Genomic DNA, 25,352 nt, shown 5'->3' on the forward strand with positions numbered 1-25,352 from the left:
AGACTGGCTAGGCCACTCCAGGACCTTGAAATGCTTCTTACGAAGCCACTCCTTCATTTCCCGATCAGTGTGTTTGGGATCATTGTCACGCTGAAAGACCCAGCCACGTTTCATCTTCAATGCCCTTGCTGATGGGAGGAGGTTTGCACTCAAAATCTCACGATACATGGCCCATTCATTCTTTCATGTACACAGATCAGTCATCCTGGTCCCTTTGCAGAGCAACAGCCCCAAAGCATGATGTTGCCACCCCCATGCTTCACAGTAGGTATGGTGTTCTTCGGTTGCAACTCAGCATTCTCTCACCTCCAAACACGACGAGTTGTGCTTCTACCAAACAGATCTACTTTGGTTTCATCTGACCATATGACATTCTCCCAATCCTTTTCTGGATCATCCAAATGCTCTCTAGCAAACCTCAGATGGGCCCAGACATGTACTGGCTTAAGCAGGGGGACATGTCTGGCATTGCAGGATCTGAGTCCCTGGCAGCATAGTGTGTTACTGATGGTAGCCTTTGTTATGTTGGTCCCAGCTCTCTGTAGGTCATTCATTAGGTCCCCCCGTGTGGTTCTGGGATTTTTGCTCACTGTTCTTGTGATCATTTTGACCCCACGGGGTGAGATCTTGCGTGCAGCCCCAGATCGAGGGAGATCATCAGTGGTCTTGTATGTCTTCCATTTTTTAATTATTGCTCCCACAGTTGATTTCTTCACACCAAGCTGCTTGCCTATTGCAGATTCAGTCTTCCCAGCCTGGTGCAGGTCTACAATTTTGTTTCTGGTGTCCATCGACAGCTCTTTGGTCTTCACCATAGTGGAGTTTGGAGTGTGACTGTTTGAGGTTGTGGACGGGTGTCTTTTATACTGATAACAAGTTCAAACAAGTTCCATTAATACAGGTAATGAGTGGAGGACAGAGAAGCCTCTTAAAGAAGAAGATACAGGTCTGAGCCAGAAATCTTGCTTGTTTGTAGGTGACCAAATACTTATTTTCCACCATAATTTGCAAATACATTCTTTCAAAAATCAATGTGATTGTCTGGATTTGTTTCCACATTTTGTCTCTCATAGTTGAGGTATACCTATGATGACAATTACAGGCCTCTCTCATCTTTTTAACTGGGAGAACTTGCACAATTGGTGGCTGACTAAATACTTTTTTGCCCCACTGTATATACACAAACAACTGTTTTGCATTTAATTTCTATTTTAAACTGAATGGGTTGTTTTACATAATGAGAGTTCACATATACTTTAACTATATGGTCTAGTTCAGGGGTTACCAACCAGTGGCCCACAGAGCCCTCTGATGTGGCCCGCGACCTCCTGCTGTGGGATAGCAGGTTTGCAAGCCGAGATTGCGGGTTGCTGATCCGCCATCCCAGAGCATCAGTGTTGTGAATAGAGCCGGCGGTAGAGGAAGCAAGCGGGAGCAGAGCCACATAAGTTGATGCTTCCTGTATAGCCCCCTGCTCCTATCATAGGTGGAGTGATACCAAATGCACTCTGCCTGGGACTGCAACAGCTGGCGATACCTGAATGGAAGACTGGTATTAAAGTTTATTACTAAAATCAGTGTGTATATAGGCATATCTGTTCTTCAGTTGTTACTGGGCTGCTTTCAAACTGATCGGCAGGGTTTGCTGCACTGTGCCATAGACTTCTGTTATTACCTGCGGGTTTGGTGCATTTTCAGAAAGTGTGCCACACCTGCAGGATATAATAGAAGTCTATGGCAAAGTGCAATTAACCTGCAGGAAAGCCACAGGTGCACTGCGCTACACCCGCAGTGTTGGTAAACTGCAGTGCATCAATGTGAAAGCAGTCTTAGGCCCCATTCACCTCTATGGAGCGGCAGATGAAAATGGACTTGTGTCCATTTATACCTGCCTACCTCCAATCCAATCTGCTAAAAAAAAGAAAAAAAAAAAAACCAGAAGGGGATCCGTCCCCATCCTTTTGGGCAGATCAGATCGAAGGGCCCATACAGTAGACTGGGCTGTGTTTGTGTGTGCTCTGCATTTGCAGAGTGGACACTGACCTATCATCTTGGCCCGCGACCGGTCACTGACCCATCATTGTGGCCCGCGACCGGTTGCCGAGTCGCTTAAGTAGCCCTCCCTCTTCAAAAGGTTGGGTACCCCTGGGCTAGTTCATATGGGTGGTAAAAGGGGTGCCTTTTTTGTTTTTTAACCCACTCTAAAGAATTATCTGTGTGCCTGGCTAGAAGTATTCCATCTTAATAATTTGACCAACCAATTCAGAAATGGACTCACCAATCTGCTCTTTTTCAAATGGTTCCTCAAGTTCTTTCAAGTTGGCCAACAGACGAATATCAGTGCATATCTGCAGAACACAAAAGATTGGCAAGTTGTTAAAGAAACGTCTGTCTCTCTGCCTTTCTTTCTGTCTCAGTGGGAGAGCCACTTGGCTATTCTTTTTCCATGCACTCGAGTCAAGGCCTTATTCTTTCCTAGCACAAAAACTATGCTTATATAAATACACAATTTTATATAGCTGTCAGGAATGATTTTTGATAAATGGTGACAATGCACACTTAGGTACATAAGACTTGCTAAGGAGATGTTTTTAGCAATTATAATTTGACTGCTAGACCACCGTGATAAAATTAGTAATTAAAGCCAATGGGTCACAATGAATGCTTGCTAATTTAGAGAAAAACAGCTCAACAATGGAAACCCTCATTTTTCTCACAGGAAAGGATTAAAGTAAAGCTTTACCTAGAATTATAATGCTGCTTTTGCTGGGCCTTCTTAAGAAAATTATATTTGCATGGCTGTTACAGGGCCTTGAAAAAGTATTCATACCCCTTGAAATTTTCAACATTTTGTCATGTTACAACCAAAAACATAAATGTAAATTGTAAATAGAGTCCACCCACAGTATCTCACAAAAGTGAATGAACCCCTCACATTTTTGTAAATATTTTATTCTATCTTTTCATGTGACAACACTGAAGAAATTACACTTTGCTACAATGTAAAATAGTGAGTGTACAGCTTCTATAACAGTGTAAATTTGCTGTCCCCTCAAAATAACTCAACACACAGCCATTAATGTCTAAACCGCTGGCAACAAAAGTACACCCCTAAGTGAAAATCTCCAAATTGGGCCCAAATTAATATTTTGTGTGGCCACCATTATTTTCAAACACTGCCCTAACCCTCTTGGGCATGGACTTCACCAGAGCTTCACAAGTTGCCACTGGAGTCCTCTTCCACTCTTCCATGACGACATCATGGAGCTGGTGGATGTAAGAGACCTTGTGCTCCTCCACCTTCGGTTTGATGATGCCCCACAGATGCTAAATATGGTTTAGGTCTGGAGACATGCTTGGCCAGTCCGTCACCTTTACCCTCAGCTTCTTTAGCAAGGCAGTGGTGGTCTTGGAGGTGTGTTTAGGGTCATTATGTTGGAATACTGCCCTGCAGCCCAGTGTCCTAAGGGAGGGGATCATGCTCTGCTTCAGTATGTCACAGTACATGTTGGCATTCATGGTTCCCTCAATGAACTGTAGCTCCCCAGTGGCGGCAGCACTCATGCAGCCCCAGACCATAACACTCCCCCACCACCATACTTGACTGTGCGCAAGACACACTTGTCTTTGTACTCACCTGGTTGCTGCCACACACGCTTGCCACCATCTGATCCAAAAAAATTTATCTTGGTTTCATCAGACCATGGGACATGGTTTCAGTAATCCATGTCCTTAGTCTGCTTGTCTTCAGCAAATTGTTTGCGGGATTTCTTGTGCATCTTCTTTAGAAGAGGCTTCCTTCTGGGAGGACAGCCATGCAGACCAGTTTGATGCAGTGCCATAAGAAGTCCCGTTTGCAGTTTGCGAGAAGCCATGTGGAGGACACAGCAAACAAGTGGAAGAAGGTGCTCTGGTCAGATGAGGCCAAAATTTAACTTTTTGGCCTAAAAGCAAAATGCTGTGTGTGGCATAAATTAACACTGCACATCACTCTGAACACACTGTCTCCACTGTGAAACATGGTGGTGGCAGCATCATGTTGTGGGGATCAAACACCGCTGACGTTCTCAGGATTTCCTGAGCAAGGCGTCGATGACTGTCAGTCAGCAGCTCTCTGCTCTGCCCCCCCTCCCCCTCGCTCATAGGAGTGCTGGGCTGTGAAGGGGGCGTGAGCGGCTGCCTCGGACTCTCAGTGGCTTGCTGAGAGGCTGAGCCGAGTGCTGGTCCAGATATGTGGGCGGATCCCAACTTAATTGTCGGAATCTTGCCCGAGCCTGGACCGGCTCTGTGACATCAGCCAACAGCAGTCTTTAGCGATTCACAGTCAAACAAGCTTTGGCTGTACTTCTCCATTAACACTTTCTGAAACAGTGATGCTCAACAATTCCACATACCAGGAAAGCTAGATTAATTGAGATACTGAAGTGGGTCAGCAACTCAGCATGAGTGGTGGGAAACTAGCAATATAAGTATTCAGCAATGCAAGCCTTCAGCAAAGTTATGGCACACCAACCACAGATGCAAGCAAACAATGAATAGAACTAAATCTATCATACTATATCATATGCTAGATGGCTCTAGTTCACACCAATGCAGTAATTTCCAGTTAGTTTCTGCACTGGGAATTGACTGAACTAGTGTGAACTAGAGCCATTGGAATATATGGAAAACACTGTGCATGCATTTTTAGGGCCAGTTCACACCACTTAAATGCACTCTTACGTTCTGGATCAGTTTTTGCTTAGGCCCTTTTCACACTGGGGCGGTTTGCAGACGCTATTGCTCTAAAAATAGCGCCTGCAAACCGACCTGAAAGTGCCGCTGGTGTGTTTCCAGTGTGAAAGCCTGAGGGCTTTCACACTGGAGCGGTGCGCTGGCAGGAGGGGGAAAAAAAAAGCTCCTGCAAACAGCATCTTTGGAGCGGTGAAGGAGCGATGTATACACCGCTCCTGCCCATTGCAATCAATGGGGCAGCGCGGCTATAGCGCCGGCATAGCGCCGCCGTAGCGGCGCTTTGCGGGCATTTTTAACCCTTTTTTGACCGCCAGTGGGGGTTAAAATCGCCCTGCTAGCGGCCGAAAACCATCGCTAAAGACAGTCTTCGGGGATAGAGGGATTCCGACGTGCAGGAAGAGAAGACAAAATATCCCTATATGCAGATGATGCCTTAATCTTTCTGAGCGACCCCACAAAATCCTTAGAGGAACTCATGACACTTGTATCTGCATTTGGACAGTTTTCTGGGTTTCGCATCAACTGGAAGAAGTCGGTATTGATGCCACTATATAAAGCAAAAATTTCATTACCAGACTGTGCAAAACAAATTCAAATAAAACATAAAATTAAGTATTTAGGGATCCAGGTAACTCGAAAAGTGGGGGACTATGTGGACCTTAACCTTAGACCACTATTGACTAGGCTTAAAGATAAATGTCGGACCTGGTGCAAACTCCCATTAACTGTGATTGGCAGAGCCAATCTTATAAAGATGATTTGGGCCCCACAATTATTGTACATTCTTCATAACTGCCCGATGTGGATAGCCGCATTTTGGTTTAAAAGGATAGAATCGCTTTTTCGCGAACTCATTTGGAAGAAAAAATATGCACGTATTAAATTAACAACCTTAATGCTGGCTAAAGATGAGGGGGGACTCTCTATCCCACATCCAAAAAATTATTTTTTGGCTTCACAAACCCAGCAATTTTTTGGCTGGACAGAGGTAGATGAGAATGATCCCATACAGGGGTTACTACTTCCACTGGGTAAGGGATATTCACTGATGTCCCTACTAGAGACAAAAACCTTTCAAAAAGATAAGAAATTCATGACAGGTGAGCTATTCAGTAAGGTATGGCTAGCAATAAAAAAGATTACTAGCATTACAGGTTATACTTCCTATACACCAATATGGAATAACGCAAACTATGAGGAAGTGCAGAGATTGGAGGGATTTGGGCTTTGGCAAACTCAGGGGCTGAGATATGTGGAACAACTGTTATGGAACGATAAGATAAAATCATTTGCGCAAATATCTGAGGAATTTGGGATTCCAAGACAGAGGTTCTTTCAGTATCTCCAGCTTAGACATGCTTTTCATGTCCAGGCCCGTACATCTGTATTTAAACTCAATGTCTCTAAAATAACAATATTGTTGAAGAAAAGGGATCAAAAGAAGGCTCTATCTCTAAAATATATGAGATATTGCAGTGTAAATTTAAGGAAACGGTAGTAGTGCCGGCCAGGTCGCAGTGGGAACGAGACCTGGGAGCACTGACTGACGCTCAGTGGTCGGAGGTCTTGTCTGCGATCCCAAAGGTATCTCTGTCAGCTACTCAAAAATTAACACAACTTTTTATTACACATAGATCATACTATACCCCCGAAAAACGATTTAAATGGAAACGCAGGGAATCCCCCTTATGCCTCCGATGCAGTGGTGCACCGGCTAATCTAATACACATGTTGTGGAAATGACCCAAAGTCCATCGTTACTGGCAGGATATAACTAAAAACATAAATAGCGCATTAGGTATAGAAATTTCACTAGACCCAAATTTATGTTTATTAAATATAGTGGAGGAACCAAATATCTCAAAACATACCCATATCGCAATGATGAGAGGCTTGTTTCAGGCACGAAAGCTAATCGCTCAGAAGTGGATATCTATATACCCCCCAACGGTCGAAGAATTGAGAACACAAATAAAAGAAACCATAATAAAGGAGGAATTTATTTATACACATAGAGGGTGCCAAGATAAATTTGACGCTATCTGGAAAAGCAGGGTAGAGGCCTGGGACAATGAAAATAAAAGATGAATCAATATGGGAGAGGGACAATATTGGGTTTGGGTAGAGGATGGGAGGACGGGGGGGGGGGGGCTTTTGGGGTCGAGGGGGGGGGGGGAGAGATACAGTAGGGGGAGGAAATTTATTTTTGTTGTCGTTGGGTTTTGACCTTTTTTTTTTTTTTTTTTGGGGGGGCGGGTGGATGTTAGAAACAAGATTATGTATCTGGAATAAAATGTATGGAGAAATGTATAACTTGTACTGCTATGAAAAGAATAAAAAAAGTACTGAATCGAAAAAAAAAAAAAAATAGCGGCGTTTTACTGCCGACGCCCCCACCGCCCCCACCGCCCCAGTGTGAAAGGGGCCTTACAGTTCACACCACACGCAGTTCCAGTGCGTTTTTGATACAATTTGCTAGGTTCCAGTATAGTTCTGTGCAGAAAAAATGCAACATGCTCTACTTTTTTTTTTCTGCACCGGAAACTGACTGCACTGGTGTGAACTAGAGCCATTGGAATACATGGAAAACACTGCATGCATTTTTAGTGCAAAAAAAAAAAAAAAAAGCACACGGAACTACATCTGGTGTGAACTAGCACGCAAGAGAATATTTTGACGTTGTGCCATTAACCAATGGCATTCTGGTGAGTGCACATTGATAAAGGAAGCAGCACAGGAGTCACTTGATGTAAAAATGCATTTTTGTCACTTTATGCAGAGAAGCACTTCTGTCACCTTTTATGTCTGATATCACCTGCGAAATAGGGCTGTTACGGATTAAAATTTTTGTGTTCGATTAATCGATTTTTTAAAATCGATTAATCGACTAATTTCGATTAATTATAACGCACATACAGATCCAACTACTTTTAGCTGATTTAGCATTGTTGTTATGGCAACGGCCGAAGCTGGACATAGCGGGGCATGGCTAGGACGTCACACGTCAAACTCAGCCTCGCCGTGCCCATAATCACAGCCTCGCCGTGCCCATAAAGCAGTCTCACCGTGCCCACAATGCAATCTTCACCGTGCCCATAATCGCAGCCTCACTGTAGTCCGAGCCTGTGCCTGATAGACAGAACACTGCGTCTATCACACGAGCTGATCTAGGAGGAGGGCGGGATTTTTCTCACAGCGCGGCCAAAGTTTTCACACACAGCTCAGAGACACACAGCGGGAGATGCCCGGAGACTGTGTATGACATATAGTGGAGGAGGAGGAGGGAGCGGAGCGCTGCGCTGCAGCCACAGCTTGGCCCAAAGCGACCCTAGGGCAGGCAGCCTACCGATCAAAAAAATAATCGAGGAATTAATCGTTAATTTCCGCAGCCCTACTGCGAATATAACGTTACGAATTTTACACTTTTTGTCACGTTTTCCACTTTATAGACTTTTAAGATTTTGATTATTTCTTTTGTGATGTAAGATGGTCACATGTTCTATTTATGTCAAATTTTTCTTATACATGGCACTTTATGTTAGAAGTACTGTAGCGCTGCACTTTTTATTTATAAAAATCCTTTTATTTTCATTCAAAAAATACAAAGCTTTCTGTGAATGGCTGAGCAGTGCTCAGCCTGGCTCAATTTTGTTTCAGGAATAAGATGGAAAGTACCCATCCTGCTGCCAAAACACAGAACTGCATACTGTATGTAGCGAATACTTCAAACAGTTTATACAGCGCTCACAGCAGGAACATTTGTTAATGAAAGTAATAGTTTGTTTGGATCAGCTTGGTCCAAACAAACTTAAAGTGTAATTCCACTTTTGTTTAGATAAAAAAACATTCCTCGCTGGGTGATCTATGTACATTGCAAGGATTATAACAACCTTTGTTGCAGATTCCTACCTTTTGTTATTCTGAAGAAATCCATGTGGGTTTGTGCCTCTGAGTAGGTCTAATAGGAGTGGTTTCATAATTATCTGTCAGCTGTGGCAGCTGCAGGGCACTAATGAGGAAGCTGCTGGGCCTGCATCCCTTTAGATGTATTCGTATTGGAAATCTCACCAAAAATTACATTTTTGTTGCAGGGGAAGACTGACTTGTATCTTAGGCAGACTTCTGGAAAAATTGGCGAGCCAATCACACAAGCAGGAAACGATGTTTCTGGGGAGTGGTCAGTACACATTCTGTGTACAGAACAACTCCAAGTAGCCATATTGCATAGCATATACAGAAATTTACAGAGGCTGCAGATTCAAAAAGGAAAGGTCATTTTTATAAACATTAAATTACAATATGACTGTTATCGCAATTGTGCACGCTATATTATTTTTTCTTTATTTGCTATTTTTTTCCCCACGAAGGGGGAGTTAGCCTTTAATTACTTGCTGACTGGCTCACGCCGATATACGTCGGCAAAGTGGCACGTTCCCACAAATCGCCGTAAGGGTACATCTTGCCCTTTAAGAGCCGCTGGAAGCCTGCGGCGCGGCCGGGGACCCAATGCACGTGGCCGGCAGGCGCAATCTCTACCAGCCACCTGCAGTTGCGGGAACGAGAGCTAGAATATGGATTTGTGTGTAAACACACAAATCCATGTTCTGTCAGGGGAGAGGAAACATATCCTTTGTTCCTAGTAAGTATGAACAACGATATGTCTCCTCCCCCAGTCAGTCCTATCCCCATACAGTCAGAAGCACTAACTAGGGAACACATTTAACCCCTTGATCGCCCTCTAGTGTTAACCCCTTCACTGCCAGTGACATTTACACAGTAATCAGTGCATTTTTATAGCTCTGATCGCTGTATAAATGTCAATGGTCCCAAAAATGTGTCAAAAGTATCCGATCTGTCTGCCGCAAAGTCGCAGTACTGCTAAAAATCGCAGATCACCGCCATTACTATTAAAAAAAAAAAAAAAATATGAAAAAAATGCCATAAATCTTTCCCAGTTTGTAGACGCTATAACTTTTGCGCAAAACCAAATATAAGCTTATTGTATATTTTTACATGTTTTTGGTGGAAAAAAAAAAAAATCGCATTGGCCGAAACTGATGAAGAAACATTTTTTTGGGATAATTATAGCAAAAAGTAAAAAATATTTTTTTTTAAAAAATTGTCGCTTTTTTTGTTTATAGCACAAAAAATAAAAGCTGCAGATGTAATCAAATACCACCATAAGAAAGCTTATTTGTTGGAAAAAAAGATGTCAATTTTGTTTGGGTACAACGTCGCATGACTGTGCAAATGTCAGTTAAATTGACGCAATGCTGTATCGCAAAAAACGGTCTGGTCATTAAGCAGCCAAATCTTCCGGTCTGTAAGCGGTTAAGATGACAGAAAGCTGGAGCTTGGCTTTAAAGATGAACTCCAGGCAGACAGTTAAATTCAAAACCAAAAATACACATGAAAATGGTTGTACCAAATATTTATGTCACTGTACATTCACTTCTGAAATTTAGGCTGTATTCACACTAGAAGAAGACAGCTGTCAGAGCGCTTCATCTCTCTGGCAGCTGTCCATACCAAACTGCTGTAGGGGCAGCGTATCACATACTTTTTTTTGTACAAACTTGATTTGAAAAGTACAAAGGTATACTCCATTCATGGTGCTGTACAGCAGCAAGATGCACTGCTGGACAGTGTCATGCAGTTCTGTACAGTACAGTACATGGCAGTGGCGGCTGGAGATCAAACAAACTGAAAAATTCTGAAAAAAAAGAACCATCAATTGCAGCCTCACTGTGCCTAAATGCTGCCACCGTGCTCCTCAAATGCCGCCACTGTGCCCATCAAATGCTGCCACTGTGAACCCCCGCCCGCCATCTGCCCGGCACTTACCCTGTCTCAGTGGGGCAGCGCGTGACGGCGAGCAGTGTCCTCCATGTGTCCCCTTCCGTCCTTTCCTCCTGATAGGCGTCCAATCACAGCACCTGCCAATTCAGCCAATCAGGTGACCAGTAACAGACCCAAGCACCTGATTGGCGGAGAGGCGGTTAAGTGTTGGGAAAGCGAATATTCATACGCTGTTCCAACACACCTGGGTGAACCTTTTTTGACACCTATTAGAACCTATGGCTTTAATCAGGTGCCTCAACAACACCCCCCGCCACTGTAATTGAGGCGCCCGGAAAGGGGCCGGGTGCCTGAATAGGGGGTGGCAGAGGCGGCAATGAACAGATTCATGCTATGCATGAATCTATCCATTGGTTATAGAGGGTTGGCTGGAAAGCGGGGGCAGAGCCCGTGCACTCTTATGGACGCACTCCCACTGGTACACAGCATGTCCGCATTTAATCGCAGCACACTGCAGCGGCACAACTCCAGGCTCTGTTGCAGTGTGAATGGGACCCAAGAAAACAAATGTTTTCTGCGTGTCTTTCCAGTGACAGCCGTTTTACAATTCAGTAAAACACCCGTCACTGCAACATGTGAATTAGCCCTTAGGCAGCACAACAAGGTCTTGTTTCTGCTTCCAGCCTTTGATTGAACAATGAAGGAAAAGTAGCCAAGCAACAAGCTTGCTTATACTCTGGCCTTTCTTCCCATCAGTGTGTTAGTAGTTAGCACAAAAACACAGCAGAACAATTGACTGGCTTCTTGTGCTGCTTCTCCTTCTCTCATTCTGAGCTCTGCTGAGCAGAAGACTGAAAGAGGATAATATGTTGAATTTCAGAAATACTCCTGTTTTTTAGTGAACACATACCTGCATAACCCTTTTATTAAGGGAGATAGAATTTTATATTATGAATTTAGCATAACCAAATTTTAATTAAGATTTTCGTTTGCTAAACTGTTACTTTAAAATTAGTAATGCAGCCAACACCATGCTGCAGTTTTCTTTTCTAACATGAAGAGTCAAGCAGAAGGCCACAGACATAAAGCAATACTGTTCACACCATAACGTACTTTAGGCCCACTGAGACCCGCTGATTTGCATCTCCTGAATGATAGTAAAGGCACTAAAATATAGGAATAATTGTTTCATACATTTAATCCTTTTCCACTTTCAAATCAGTAAGCTCACTTATTGCATCCCTTTTAAAGGGCCAATTCAGAATGCAACACACAGCAGCAAGAGCAATTTACTAGGACCATGAATAGATAAACTATTACCCCCCAATGAAGCTAAAAGCCGAGCCTTAGATAACAAGTCCCGGGCCCTGACAGATTTTTCCTGCATTTAAGAGGTCAGAGGACACTATAATCCAAGTATTGTAGTAACAGCAGCTAAATCGTGCATGCAGGAGAGTGCCAGGAGATATTCCCAGTCTGAAGTGCTGCCTAAAAGGAGTAAAGCACAGCTGCAGTCACCCTACTAAGAACAAAGACGGGCACAGTATGGTTTGAGCTAAGTGTACACTAGGCATCACTTTGGGGCATGCACGCAGTTGCAATAGTGCTGATACAAGAGTGCCAGTAGATCAAAAATGCTCGCAGTTTAAAATAGGCCCTAGCAATCCCAGCTTCCCTGCTGTGACCACTGGAAGGGTGGTTGGTGGCCCTGATAGAGGGTCTACAGAAAAAAACGGCACCTGTACTTCTGGCCTGTACTCACCATAGAAGTAAGCAGGCATAACTAGAGATATACCTTATCCTAGCTGTGCCCTCTATGATGGACATATACGAGGCAGAAGTCAGGGACAGGGCTCTGCCACAGACCTGTGTAAAGCATCCCTTGGATAACTCCAGTGTTGAAAAATGTGCTAAGGCGAGCACCAACAGCATGGATTTAAATTATAGGCCAGTGCCCATCTGGTGGGGTCCAGGTACAGTCCCCAAGGCTTTGCTTGGGGCTCAAACTATCTGGAAGCTGCATTAAGAATTGGTGGCTTTGGTGCAGTAGGAATCGGGAATAGAAGATTTAATTTTGAGAAAAGAAAGAAAGAAAGAAAGAAAGAAAGAAAGAAAGAAAGAAAGAAAGAAAGAAAGAAAGAAAGAAAGAAAGAAAGAAAGAAAGAAAGAAAGAAAGAAAGAAAGAAAGAAAGAAAGAAAGAAAGAAAGAAAGAAAGAAAGAAAGAAAGAAAGAAAGAAAAAGAAAGAAAGAAAACGAAAGAAAGAGAAAAGGAGAGAAAGAGAAAAAGGAGAGAGAGAAAAAGGAGAGAAAGAGAGAGATTTTAAGCAGAGGCCTATTTTTTTTTTTTTTTTGCCAGTGTCCAATCAACTGAAAGAAGCCGCACTAAACAATATATCAAATATAAACAAAAAGTATGGGATTTGCTTCTCTCAGTAGAGTGAAAAAAAAAACATACATTCTCCTAGAACACTGGCAAAAAACATAAGTCAAGTAGAAGTAGGAGGGGTTATGCTGGGCTGTTCCAACAGCTCTGATTAGATGCCAGTGTCCAATCTCCTTATTTGTCTCTGAATATTCTCCTGTGTCCCCTAATGAACATGTCGAGCAGAGATGTCCCTATAGCCTTATCTTTTTGCCAGTGTCCAATCACATAAAAGAAGCTGCATATAATCCATTGGTAAAAGCAGCTTGTGTCCCTTACTATATGGCTAAAAAAATATATATATCTTAATAAAAACAAAAAATATGGGGTTTGCTTCTCGCAGAGAGAAGACATACACAGGGTATATGAAAAAAAAAAACACCCCCCTTTAAAATAATCACCATTTTGTTGCTTTGCAGCCTGAAATGAAGACAAACACAGTTTTTGTTCTATCCAGCTATAATAACTCAGTGCAACTTATAACATCCAAGTGAAATAGTTATAAAAAAGGACCACCCCCTTATGTCAGTATTTTATTGAACCACCCTTTTCCTTTAATTAAAGCCTTTAGTCTGTTGGGATATGTCTCTACTAACTTTGCACATCTAGACTTTGCGATATTTGCCCACTCTTCTTTGCAGAACTTCTAAAGTTCAGATAAATTTGATGGTGACGGTTTGTGGACTGCAGTCTTCAAGTCATTCCACAGATTTTCAATGGGGTTTAAATCTGGGCTCTGACTAGGCCATGCAAGAACATTCACCTTTTTCTCCTTCAACCACTGTGTGGTCATTTTTGCTGTGTGCTTTGGGTCATTGTCATGTTGAAAGGTAAACCTTCTTCCCATTGACAACTTTCTGGCAGAGAGCAGCAGATTTTCCATAAGAATTTGATGGCATTGTGCCCCATCCATTTTTCCTTCTATTCTGACAAATGCTCCAGTCCCTGCTGCAGAGAAACACCCCCATAACAGGATATTACCACCTCCATGCTTTACTGTAGGAATGTTATTTGGATGGTGAGCTGTATTGGATTTCCGTCCAGACATATCATTTGGTCTTCAGACCAAATGATAAAATATTTTAGTCTCACCTGAGCAGAACACGTTTTTCCGTGTGGCCTCAGAATCTACAAGGTGCATTTTGGCAAAGCACAGTCGTGACTGCATGTGGCTTTTCTTGAGGAGTGGCTTTTTTCTTGCAACCCTCCCATACAAGCAACATTTGTGGAGAATTTGAGATATTGTTGTCACATGCACACAATGACCACTCTGCCATAAATTCCTGCAGGACTCTTGGTAGCCTCTCTAACCAGTTTCCTCCTGGCTCTTTCATCCAGTTTGGAGCATCGTCCTGATCTAGGGAGGGTCAGTGTTATACCAAACACCTTCCACTTCTTAAAAATAGACTTCACTGTGCTTCTAGGCATTGATAAAGGCTTTGAAATTTTTCTGTATCCATCTCCCGACTTGTGCCTGTCCACAATAACTGCTTGCCGACCAGCCACCGTCATACTGCGGCAGGTCGGCACCATCTCATGAGCCATCGTAGCTATGCGTCGGCTCCTTTAAGCAGGATAGCAGGCGCGCGCATGCGTCGCGATGACTGCCGGCCACGAGCGATCGCGGGCACGAGAGGCAGAACAGGGACGTGTGTGTAAACGCGCAAATCCCTGTTCTGTGAGGAGAGGCATATCGAGAGTTCCCAATAGCTAGGAATCACGATCTGTCATTTCTTCTAGGTCAGTCCCCTCCCCCTTCAGTTAGAAACACACACAGGGAACACAGTTAATCCCTTGATCGCCCCCTAGTGTTAACCCCTATCCCGGCCAGTGACATTATTACAATAATCAGTGCATTTTTATAGCACTGATCGCTGTATAAATGCTATTGGTCCCAAAAATTTGTCAAAAGTGTCCGATGTGTCCGCCATGTCGTTGCAGTCCCGATAAAAAAAAAAAAAAAAAAAAATCACAGCTCACCATCATTACTAGTAAAAAAAAAAAAATATTAATAAAAATGCTATAAATCTATCCCCTATTTTGTAGGTGCTATAACTTTTGCGCAAACCAATCAATATACGCCTTTTGCAATTTTTTTTACCAAAAATATGTAGAAAAATACATATCGGCCTAAACGGATAAAAAATTAAAAAAAAAAGGGGGATATTTACTAAAGCAAAAAGTACAAAATATTGTGTTTATTTTTTCAAAATGGTTGCTCTTTTTTGTTTATAGCGAAAAAAAAACCCCCCAAAAAAAAAAACAAACAAAAAAAAACAAAACGCAGAGATGATCAAATACCACCAAAAGAAAGCTCTATTTGTGGGAAAAAAAAGGATGTCAATTTTGCGCACGACTGCGCAATTGTCAGTTAAAGCGACACAGTGCCGAATCGCAAAAAATGGCCTGGTCATTCAGCAGCCAAATCTTCCGGGGCTGAAGTGGTTAATCCTGGAGATCTTTTGACAGTGCTTTGCCACCCATAGTTGATTATTTGCTTTAGTTGCAATACCAGGGATTGAAATGCTCCAGGAAAGCTCTTTTCATGCTGAGCTAATCAAAATGGCCACAGCTGATTACAGTTGAAAGTCAAATGGATGTGTGCCATTGAGAAGGTGATTAGCTACACCTGATGGAGTTCACCCCACCAATTTAAAGGGAGGGCAATTCTTTTCTATACCCACTGCACATTCCCCTAGAACACTAGCAAAAAAAGGATGCATGATGGAAGTGCTCTGATTATTTGCCGGCGTCCAATCTCCTGAAGACAGCTCATAACCCTATGTCTCTGAATATCATCCTGTGTCCCCTAATGAACAAATTAATAATTAAATAATTTTTACTAATAAAAAATCTTACATTCTGATGCATTTGTAAGCCTAAAAAAAAAAAAAAAAACAGTAAAAAGGCTTTTAATTTAAACACTGCACCAAATAAAGCATTATAAAGCCTTCATAAAAAAAATTTGAGATGATTTAGGTATGCAAATTAGCCAAAGTATATTCAGAGTACATATTTGTTGTAATGATACATATTTCCTCTCATTTCAGTAATGTTCTGTGACTGCATGCACATGGCAAGGGAGTGCGGAAGGCTTTTTTTTTTAGAGCCATACATGGCTCAGTTTTGTTTTTTTCCTTCAGCCAGCTTGTATGGTTTTACGAGAGAAGGGGGGTCCCCCTTTTCTGGTCTGCTGGGCTATGTGCTCAGATAAGCGTGCCCTTTAGCCCTTTTGTTTATATGGGATGACTGTTAGGAGACTGGTGCCGATGCCTTAACCAATGATTCATTCCTGCTGCTGACAGCAAGGAATAATCAATGGGATGCTAATTAATAGTCCTGTGAGCCTCCAGGTGGTTGACCAAATCAGGTCTCCAAAATAGTGTATCTTACAAATGATCAGCTGCTAACGTTACGCATGTCTCATATACCATGCAAGATAATCAAATCAAGTTATAAAACGCTGCGCTATCAAAATGATAAATATAAATATATAATTAATAAAGTGGTATTGTGCTCTCTCGTGATATGTATAAAATGTCCAAAATACTATACATTAATGTGCAATAAACTAAAATAAATAAATGAATTAATAAGAGTGCTTCAATAAGCCTGTTAAAAATATATAGAAATATTCCAAAATATTTGTGCAATATTCAAACAAATAATAAATAAATATTTCAAGAAAAAAATCATCCATGCAATTCAGTGCTGTATCTGTGTAATTCAGTGATAGTGCAATGTTCAAACAATATTAGATAAAAAATTCCAAAGAAATATCATCCATGCGATTCAGTGCTACATCCATGTAATTCAGTGTTGCATCTGTGCGATTCGGTGCTGTGTAGCTTAGTGCTATGATCAAATAAATAGTCCATACACATTCCAAAATCCATCCATGTGTTTCAGTGAACACAAACTAAAGTGCTGTGTGTTCATATAAGTGCTCCCCCCCCCCAGGTGATAGCCCCTCACCTTAGGGCCTGTGACCTTGCGATTAAGCTTGGTCAAAATGCGCCTTAGAACCTCTATGGGTTTGGTATTGTATGCTGGATCCTGGATAGGTTACACTTGTGCCTCTGTTCCTCACAGCAGTCCAGTTTATACCTCGGTATATCAATATAAAGAGAACTTCATGGTGCAGTATGTATTACCTATATTTAAAATCACACTAAAAACCCACAAATCGTTCCCAACAGATGGTGTGTGTAGCGTTCCGAAGGGGACAGAACGGAACGCTACACACACCATCTGTTGGCAACGATTAGTACGCCACCCCATTACCGGCCGCCGTCACCCGATCGTTACCGCTCTTTTAGAGTGGCGCACTGTAAGCGCCTTGACATTGTGAGTAACCACTGTGGGTTTTTAGTGCGATTTTAAATAAAGGTAATACATAATACACCATGAAGTTCTCTTTATATTGATATACCGAGGTATAAACTGGACTGCTGTGAGGAACAGAGGCACAAGTGTAACCTATCCAGGATCCAGCATAAAATACCGAACCCCTAGAGGTTCTTAGGCGCATTTTGACCAAGCTTATTCGCAAGGTCACACGCCCTAAGGTGAGGGGCTATCACCTGGGGGGAGCACTTATATGAGCACACAGCACTTTAGTTTGTGTTCACTGAAACACATGGATGGATTTTGGAATGTGTATGGACTGTTTATTCGATCATAGCACTAAGCTACACAGCACCGAATTGCACAGATGCAACACTGAATTACATGGATGTAGCACTGAATCACATGGATGATATTTCTTTGGAATTTTTTTTCTAATATTGTTTGAACATTGTACTATCACTGAATTACAGAGATACAGCACTGCATTGCATGGATGCAACACTGAATCGCATGGATGATTTTTTTTCTTGAAATATTTATTTATTATTTGTTTGAATATTGCACAAATATTTTGGAATATATATATATATATATATATATATATATATATATATATATATATACACACATATATATATATATATATATATATATATATATATATATATATATTCACAGGCTTATTGAAGCACTCTTATTCATTTATTTATTGAAGTTTATTGCACATTAATGTATAGTATTTTGGACATTTTATACATGTCACGAGAGAGCACAATACCACTTAATTATATATTTATATTTATCATTTTGATAGCGCAGCGTTTTATAACTTGATTTGATTATCTTGCATGGTATATGAGACATGCGTAACGTTAGCAGCTGATCATTTGTAAGATACACTATTTTGGAGACCTGATTTGGTCAACCACCTGGAGGCTCACAGGACTATTAATTAGCATCCCATTGATTATTCCTTGCTGTCAGCAGCAGGAATGAATCATTGGTTAAGGCATCGGCACCAGCCTCCTAACAGTCATCCCATATTTTTATAACTTGAAATAAATAATCAATAGTTGTTAGGACGCCGGCTCCTAACAACCAATGCAAAAACGGATCATTTGTCTGTTTAGGTCCAAATGGTAGACATGTACAATTTGTTGCGGTCCAAACACAAAGACTAATTTTAGGTTATTCGGATGTATCCGAATCTCCTAAATAAATACTAATGAATAGTAACAAATTTCGCTGAAATCCATTAAAATTTGTTGTTTATTCGTTTTCTAATGAATTCCTACTTTTCAGAACAATCAGAAATCGGATCGGTCGAAAAACAATCAACCAATTTGAATTCTGTGTGAAGGAATAGCTGGTTGTTAAGCAGCAGGCTGGGAAGCCAGCCGCCCACATCCTTAACAACCATGAGTTATCATTTGTCAACGGGCTTCCTCACTGACAGATGAATGTAAAGATAAATGCAGGCATTTCCCAGCAATAGAAAAAAGTAAAAAAAAAAAACAAAACGCTCGCTCTTCTCCTCCCTTCCCTGACCTGCCGGGCTGTATGCTTGGGTAAGGGCCTGGTATGGATTTTTGATTACGCCGTTTTAAAATTTTTCTATTGCCTGGAAATGCCGGCATTCTTTATCATTACATTCATTCGTCAGTGGGGAAGCCCGCTGCCAGATGAGTCATGGTTGTTAAGGATCTGGGCGGCCGGCTTCCCGGCCTGCTGCTCAACAACCAGCTATTTCTTCACAGAATTTGGATCGTTCAACCGATCGGAATTCTAATCATTCTGAAAAGTTGGAATTCGTTAGAACATTAATTAAATTTTAACGAAAACTAATTTTTTTTTTTTTACGAAAATGGAAACGAATTCTGAAACCAAACTAAACTAATTCCATAACAAAACAAAATTAGTAACTTAACGAACCTGTCCAAAACTAAACAAATTTATCTGCTCTGCACATGTGTACCGAATGGACACGGATGTAAATGGATGATCATCTGTTTGTCTGTTTTTCATCTGTAAACTGATGGATGAAAAATGGACAGATGGAACGCCCCTGTGAAAGGACCCTAAATCTGCTTGGATTTCAGCTTTAGGAGTTTAAAACATATACAATATGAACCAAATCATGAGTCCATTTACAGCCAAAATAACAGTCAGTTCTTTATGATATACCGCACTGTTAACTTACCTTGTGGACTGTGGCTCCTAGACTGGCAAGAACAGACAAAACTTCTACATCAACTTTGCGGCTGTACGTTTGACCTGTTATTATGTATGCCCTAGAACAAGAAACATATGTATATGACCATGTAGACTAGACAAAATATATTTTCTGAAATGTGCTTGAAGTTTCAAAACCTAGAAGAGATCTCAAGTAGACTGTATTTTCTTTACACTCTAAACAGATGTAATATTATGTCATTTTAAATAAAATGGTTTCCAGCATTACAGAGATAAAGAATGTGCAGCAAGTCAGTGACCAGTCAGTAATCATCTATTTTACAAAGTTCTACATTCTCAAAAGCGGAAACCAAATTTGTCACTTTGAGCTGGCATAATTTGGACATTGATATCTTTTGTACTGGCCTACTAAACAGGTCTGTCTGCTTTTCCACCCCTCAAGTTAAAGAGGAGCTCCAGGCTCTCCCCTAAAAAAATAAAAGGCAGCAGCTACAAATACTTTTAATGTTAGGGCACTTACCTATCTAGGCATCCAGTGGTGTGTCCTCACACAAGCCAATTCTTCAATCGGCTATTGGGTGCTGGCGCCACCATCTTGACGAAGGGAAACCAGCAGCGAAGCCTTGTGGCTTCAAAGCCGTTTTTTCTACTGAATATGCGTGAAGCGTGCTGCGCTTTGTGAATAGGCCGCAGTCTTCTGGGACCTGTGAAGTGTTGCAGAAGGCTGCAGAGGAAGAAGGAGGGGGGGGGGATTGAACTTCTGGTCAAAGCCAGGTGCCTGCTCCCTCCCCCACAAAAGGTGTCAAATGTGGTAGCGAAGAGGAGGAGGAGGCCACCAAGCAGAGATTCCTCTTTTGGATGGAACTCCACTTTAAAGTGATATTAAATACACTGTTTAATGTACGTTGTCCCATCTCTTTCTGTATGTGGATGATGGCACTGCATTTTTCTTTTCTTTTTTTTTTTTTAATAAAACACATCCATGTACCTTTTTTTCCCTAATTGATATAAAGCTGTTACATGACCCAGCTCTTTCCCAGGCTGTCTGCAGGGAAACATTCAAAATAAAAAACATAGCCTTTGTGATACAGAGGAAAAATAAAAATCAAACTGTTTTAAACTACTATACAAATATATATTTGAAATCAAATATTTATATTTTTTGGCAACATTGTGTGAGCAGATTCTGCCAGTCACAGGCTGTGTCACGCCCCTTCAGTTTGTGCCTTAGAATAAGAGGGAAGTGAAGCCTTCAATCAGGATGTAATATCCCACCCCATTGATTGCTGAGCTGGCTAGTGGGCATGGAGGAGGAGGGAGAGGGCGGTCACTTACCAGTGCGTATACATGGGCTGCTCAGATGTGATAGGGAGGGAATGCTCAGGGTAGAAAATAAACTGAAAACCTGACCTGCAACCTATTACACTGCTTGTGCTGCACTGAGCACATGCGAGATCTGCCAGGATGAGATCCAGGAAGAAATGCAATCTGGCTTCAGATGCCCACACTTGAGATGGCCAGGGCCTGCTGGAAATTTATACAGTAACAAACTAATGCTACAAACATACAAAATGGACCTTAGTTTACAGACTAACTTTGCTAGATTATGAGGGCTAAATAACCTTGATGAGGGCTAAATAACCTTGTGTAGAATTCATTGAGAGCCTGCTCATCTTTGAGCCTGCTAGAACTCTGTCCAGGTGAAAATAAGTGATGAGTTATAAATCAGAGTATAAAACAGGAGGTTATAACAGGGGTCATAGTACCTGTGTAGTGTGAGTACCCGAGTGTTGTCTGAGTAGTGTGTGTGGATCATTAGTACTTGTGTATTGTGTACTGCGTACTTGTGTACTACGAGTGCACGTAGGTCTGCGGGTACCTGTGTATTGTCTTGTTGAGTACCTGTGTATTGTCTTGTTGAGTATTAGTGTCAGGAAGCTAGTTGTTAGGTAATTTGGACAGGGTATAATCCCCAATCCTCAAATTAATAGGTACAATGCTAGGCGGGTGTGGAGAGGCAACTCGCTCTACATCTTGCGGCATGTATGCGTTCCTTGATCATCCGATTGAGGGTGAATACTGCTGTACAAAATATAAGCACATTGTTTCCCTGGAAGCCCAGGTTCTGAATCTGGGGAAGCAACTGTCACCACTGAGAAGTCCCTCCATACTAAAGGAAAGCCAGGAAGTGGGCATGGAGGACGATGGAGAGGGCGGTCACTTACCAGTGCGTATACATGGGCTGCTCAAATGTGATAGGGAGGGAATGCTCAAGGTAGAAAATAAACTGAAAACTTAGCATGTGCACTAGTTGCCAACACTGCGGTGGGGACATGGACAGAAGAGGGATATAGAGAACAGCAGGATCAACCAAGTTTGTTTTCTTTTTCGCATTAGACAGAAAATGAATCACATAGTGACCGAGCGAGCATTAAAAGCATTTATTGATAGTTTTTAATGTGGGTTTAATGACACCAATTATTAAAGCGGTGCTGCGGCCGAAATGATACTTTTTAAAAAAAATACCCCTATAATACACAAGCTTAATGTAATCTAGCAAAAAGTTAGTCTGTAAACTAAGGTCCATTTTGTATGTTCGTAGCATTAGTTTGTTACTTTATAAACTTCCAGCAGGCCGTGGCCATCTCAGGTATGGGCATCTGAAGCCAGATTGCATTTCTTTCTGGATCTCATCCTGGCAGATCTCGCACATGCTCAGTGCAGCACAAGCAGTGTAATAGGTTGCAGGTCAGGTTTCCATAGCAACGGCAGTGTCAGAGGAAGTTGCCATCCCTTAGCTATGCAAACCTCTCCTCCCCTCCTCCCTCCAGGAACCACGAAGTATACTGCATGTACAACAAGGAATATTATCACGCTGCCCCCATGAAACTGCCCCCTATCACACTGCCCCCATGAAATTGCCCCCGTCACATTGCCCACATCACACTGCCACCATGAAACTGCCCACATGATGCTGCCACCATCACATTCCCCCCATCGCGCTGCCCCCAGCACATTACATTGAGCTGCCCTCAGCACATCACATTGCCACTGTTCTCATAACATTGCCCCCTTGACACAGCGCCCATCCCACTGCTCTTTTCTACAAAAATCACACATACTATGGTGTCCCCCTGGATCAGCAAACGTGCTTACCACTGTCAAATAGTAAATAGTTGCTGCCCTTCTTATCTTCCACACGAATCGACCATATCCACCACCGCCGATCTCGCTGCTTTGGAAGCTAGGGTAACAATGGCAACAAAAGCCTGGTTCCCCTTTTTTAAAATGGCGCTGGCTGGCGCTTTGCATCGCGTCATTTCCGAAATAAATGAAATAAAGCGGTGATATGGCCCAGCAATGCCTATTGCCTCCTGGGATTGATGACAAACGTCTCCCAGGAAGCATTGCAAACCGGAAATGATGAGCTGGGCCGCGGCCAAAAGGAGGAAATGAATACTGAATTCACAAATGAAAGAGTAAGTGTTGAAAAAAAAATGCCAAATCGTTTTACGCGCAGAGTAGCTTGGGATGCTGAGGACTTGAAAATGTGGGTGGAACTCCGCTTTAAACATGGAGCACTGGTGTTACTAGTTTAATGAGCTTGGGTGTAGAGGTTCTGTCACATCTAGATGAACACATGCTTTTTCCAACCCATGTCAGAGGACCATAAACAGGAATGCATAGCATACTGGCATAGGCGTGTGCCTGGGCACACCCTAATCACCAGTGCTGTCTCCAGAGATCTGCCCCGAAATGTTGTGTGTAACCTCCGCTGTCTGTGAAACAGTTCCACAGGCAGCAGATTGCGAGGCTTGCCAGAGCCGCTGAGCGTGTGAAATTGTGCCCGCTTGTGGAATGGCGACAAACTTTTACCCTTAAAAATCTCCACAGGCAACATTTAAACATTTCTACAGGTTACCAATTTTGAGTTACAGAGGAGGTCTAGGGCTAAAATTATTGCTCTCGCTCTAACGATACCTCACATGTGTGGTTTTGAACACCGGTTTCATATGCGGGTGCGACTTACGCATGCGTTCACTTCTGTGCGCGAGCTCGGCGGGACAGGGCGCTTTAAAAAAAAAAAAAAATGTTTTTTTCTTATTTTACTTTTTATTTTTAAACTGTCCTTTAAAAAAATGGGGTCACAAGGAATGTAAGGCCAGACTGCTGGTTGGAAGTTAAACAGTGGGGACCTTGAGTGGAGAGTGAACAAGTCTTGCTTTTTGACTGCTGGCGATTGCTGGGTTGCATTTTTAGGTTCTTTTGGGGCTTTTCCTTGTAGCTTTTTAACACCTTTTTCTGACACTTTTTAAACAGCTTTTTTTTTCTTTGCTTCCTTCAGCCAACTAATTAAGGGGAGTGGTTAATTGGTCACAGGTGCTTGAGGGCTAAATAACCTTGTGTAGAATTCATTGAGAGCCTGCTCATCTTTGAGCCTGCTAGAACTCTGTCCAGGTGGAACTAAGTGATGAGTTATAAATCAGAGTTTAAAACAGGAGGTTATAACAGGGGTCATAGTACCTGTGTAGTGTGAGTGGATCATTAGTACTTGTGTATTATGTACTGCGTACTTGTGTACTGCGGGTGCACGTAGGTCTGCGGGTACCTGTGTATTGTCTTGAGTACCTGTGTATTGTCTTGTTGAGTATTAGTGTCAGGAAGCTAGTTAGGTAATTTGGACAGGGTATAATCCCCAATCCTCAAATTAATAGGTACAATGCCAGGCGGGTGTGGAGAGGCGACTTGCTGTACATCTTGCGGCATGTATGCGTTCCTTGATCATCCGATTGAGGTTGAATACTGCTGTACAAAATATAAGCACATTGTTTCCCTGGAAGCCCAGGTTCTGAATCTGGGTAAGCAACTGTCAGCACTGAGAAGTCCCTCCATACTAAAGGAGAGCAGGTACCGGCAGGGGCCAGCACAGAGGCGGGTGGAGACAAAGAGGTGCAGGCAATAGGAAAGAGTAGATGGGTGACAGGAAGGGTAGAGTAGGGGAAGTGCCAGGGAGGCCGATCCAGGGCTGGAGCATCCCAATAAGTATGCTCCAGTGAGTGACATTGGTAAAACCAGTCAGGGACCAGCACTGCTGGAGCTGAGGCACTCCCCTAGCTGCCAGGAGAAGAACTCCTCCAGTGAGAGTGGGGGGGGGGGGAGCAAACAGAAAGGAAAGACAGATTCTGGTGGTAGGGGACTCAATCCTTAGAAGGACAGAGAGGCCAATCTGTAACAAAGACCTGAAGCGCTGAACTGTATGATGTCTACTGGGCGCTCGGGTTCAGCACATCACAGATCTTGTGGACAGATTACTGGGGAAGACCCAGCCGGCTGTCATGGTGCACGTTGGCACCAATGACAGAGTCAGAGGCAGATGGAGTGCCCTAAAAAACGATTTTAGAGACTTGGGAGCTAAATTGCGGAAAAGGACCTCCAAGGTAGTAGGATTCTCAGGAATACTACCGGTACATCGAGCCACACCAGAAAAGCAGAGGGAGATTAGGGAAGTAAACAAGTGGCTGAAGAGCTGGTGTAGTAAGGAGGGGTTTGGGTTCCTGGAGGACTGGGCCGACTTCTCAGTCGATAACCAGTACTATAGAAGAGATGGACTGCACCTAAAATGAGGAGGGTGCAGATCAGCTGGGTATGAAAATGGCCAAAAAGTAGAGAGGTTAGAGAGGTTTTTAAACTAGGCGACGGGGGTGGGGTGGGGTGGTGTGGTCTAGAGGTAGAGATAGTCAGCGCGGAACATATTCCAGAGGGTAGTATTGGGGGCATTAGTGATAGGTTGACCAAAGCACATAAACCAAATGCAAGTATAGTAGCAAGTCCTAGTTGCAATCTCGGAACACC

General features: G+C 42.5%; 1 protein-coding gene across 1 annotated transcript in view; it reads right to left on the bottom strand.

Annotated features, from left to right (window-relative positions):
- The window catches only part of ADSL (adenylosuccinate lyase), a 700,044-nt gene that overhangs the window by 327,753 nt on the left and 346,939 nt on the right, over positions 1-25,352 (bottom strand). The window contains exons 7-8 of the mRNA XM_073592652.1: positions 19,507-19,597; positions 2,279-2,348 (exon numbers count right to left, since the gene is read on the bottom strand). Of these exons, the coding sequence (XP_073448753.1) occupies positions 2,279-2,348; positions 19,507-19,597 (161 nt within the window). The remainder of the gene's footprint in view (positions 1-2,278; positions 2,349-19,506; positions 19,598-25,352) is intronic.

The sequence above is a fragment of the Aquarana catesbeiana genome, linkage group LG07 (assembly GCF_042186555.1).
Source record: "Aquarana catesbeiana isolate 2022-GZ linkage group LG07, ASM4218655v1, whole genome shotgun sequence".
Classification (NCBI taxonomy): domain Eukaryota; kingdom Metazoa; phylum Chordata; class Amphibia; order Anura; family Ranidae; genus Aquarana; species Aquarana catesbeiana.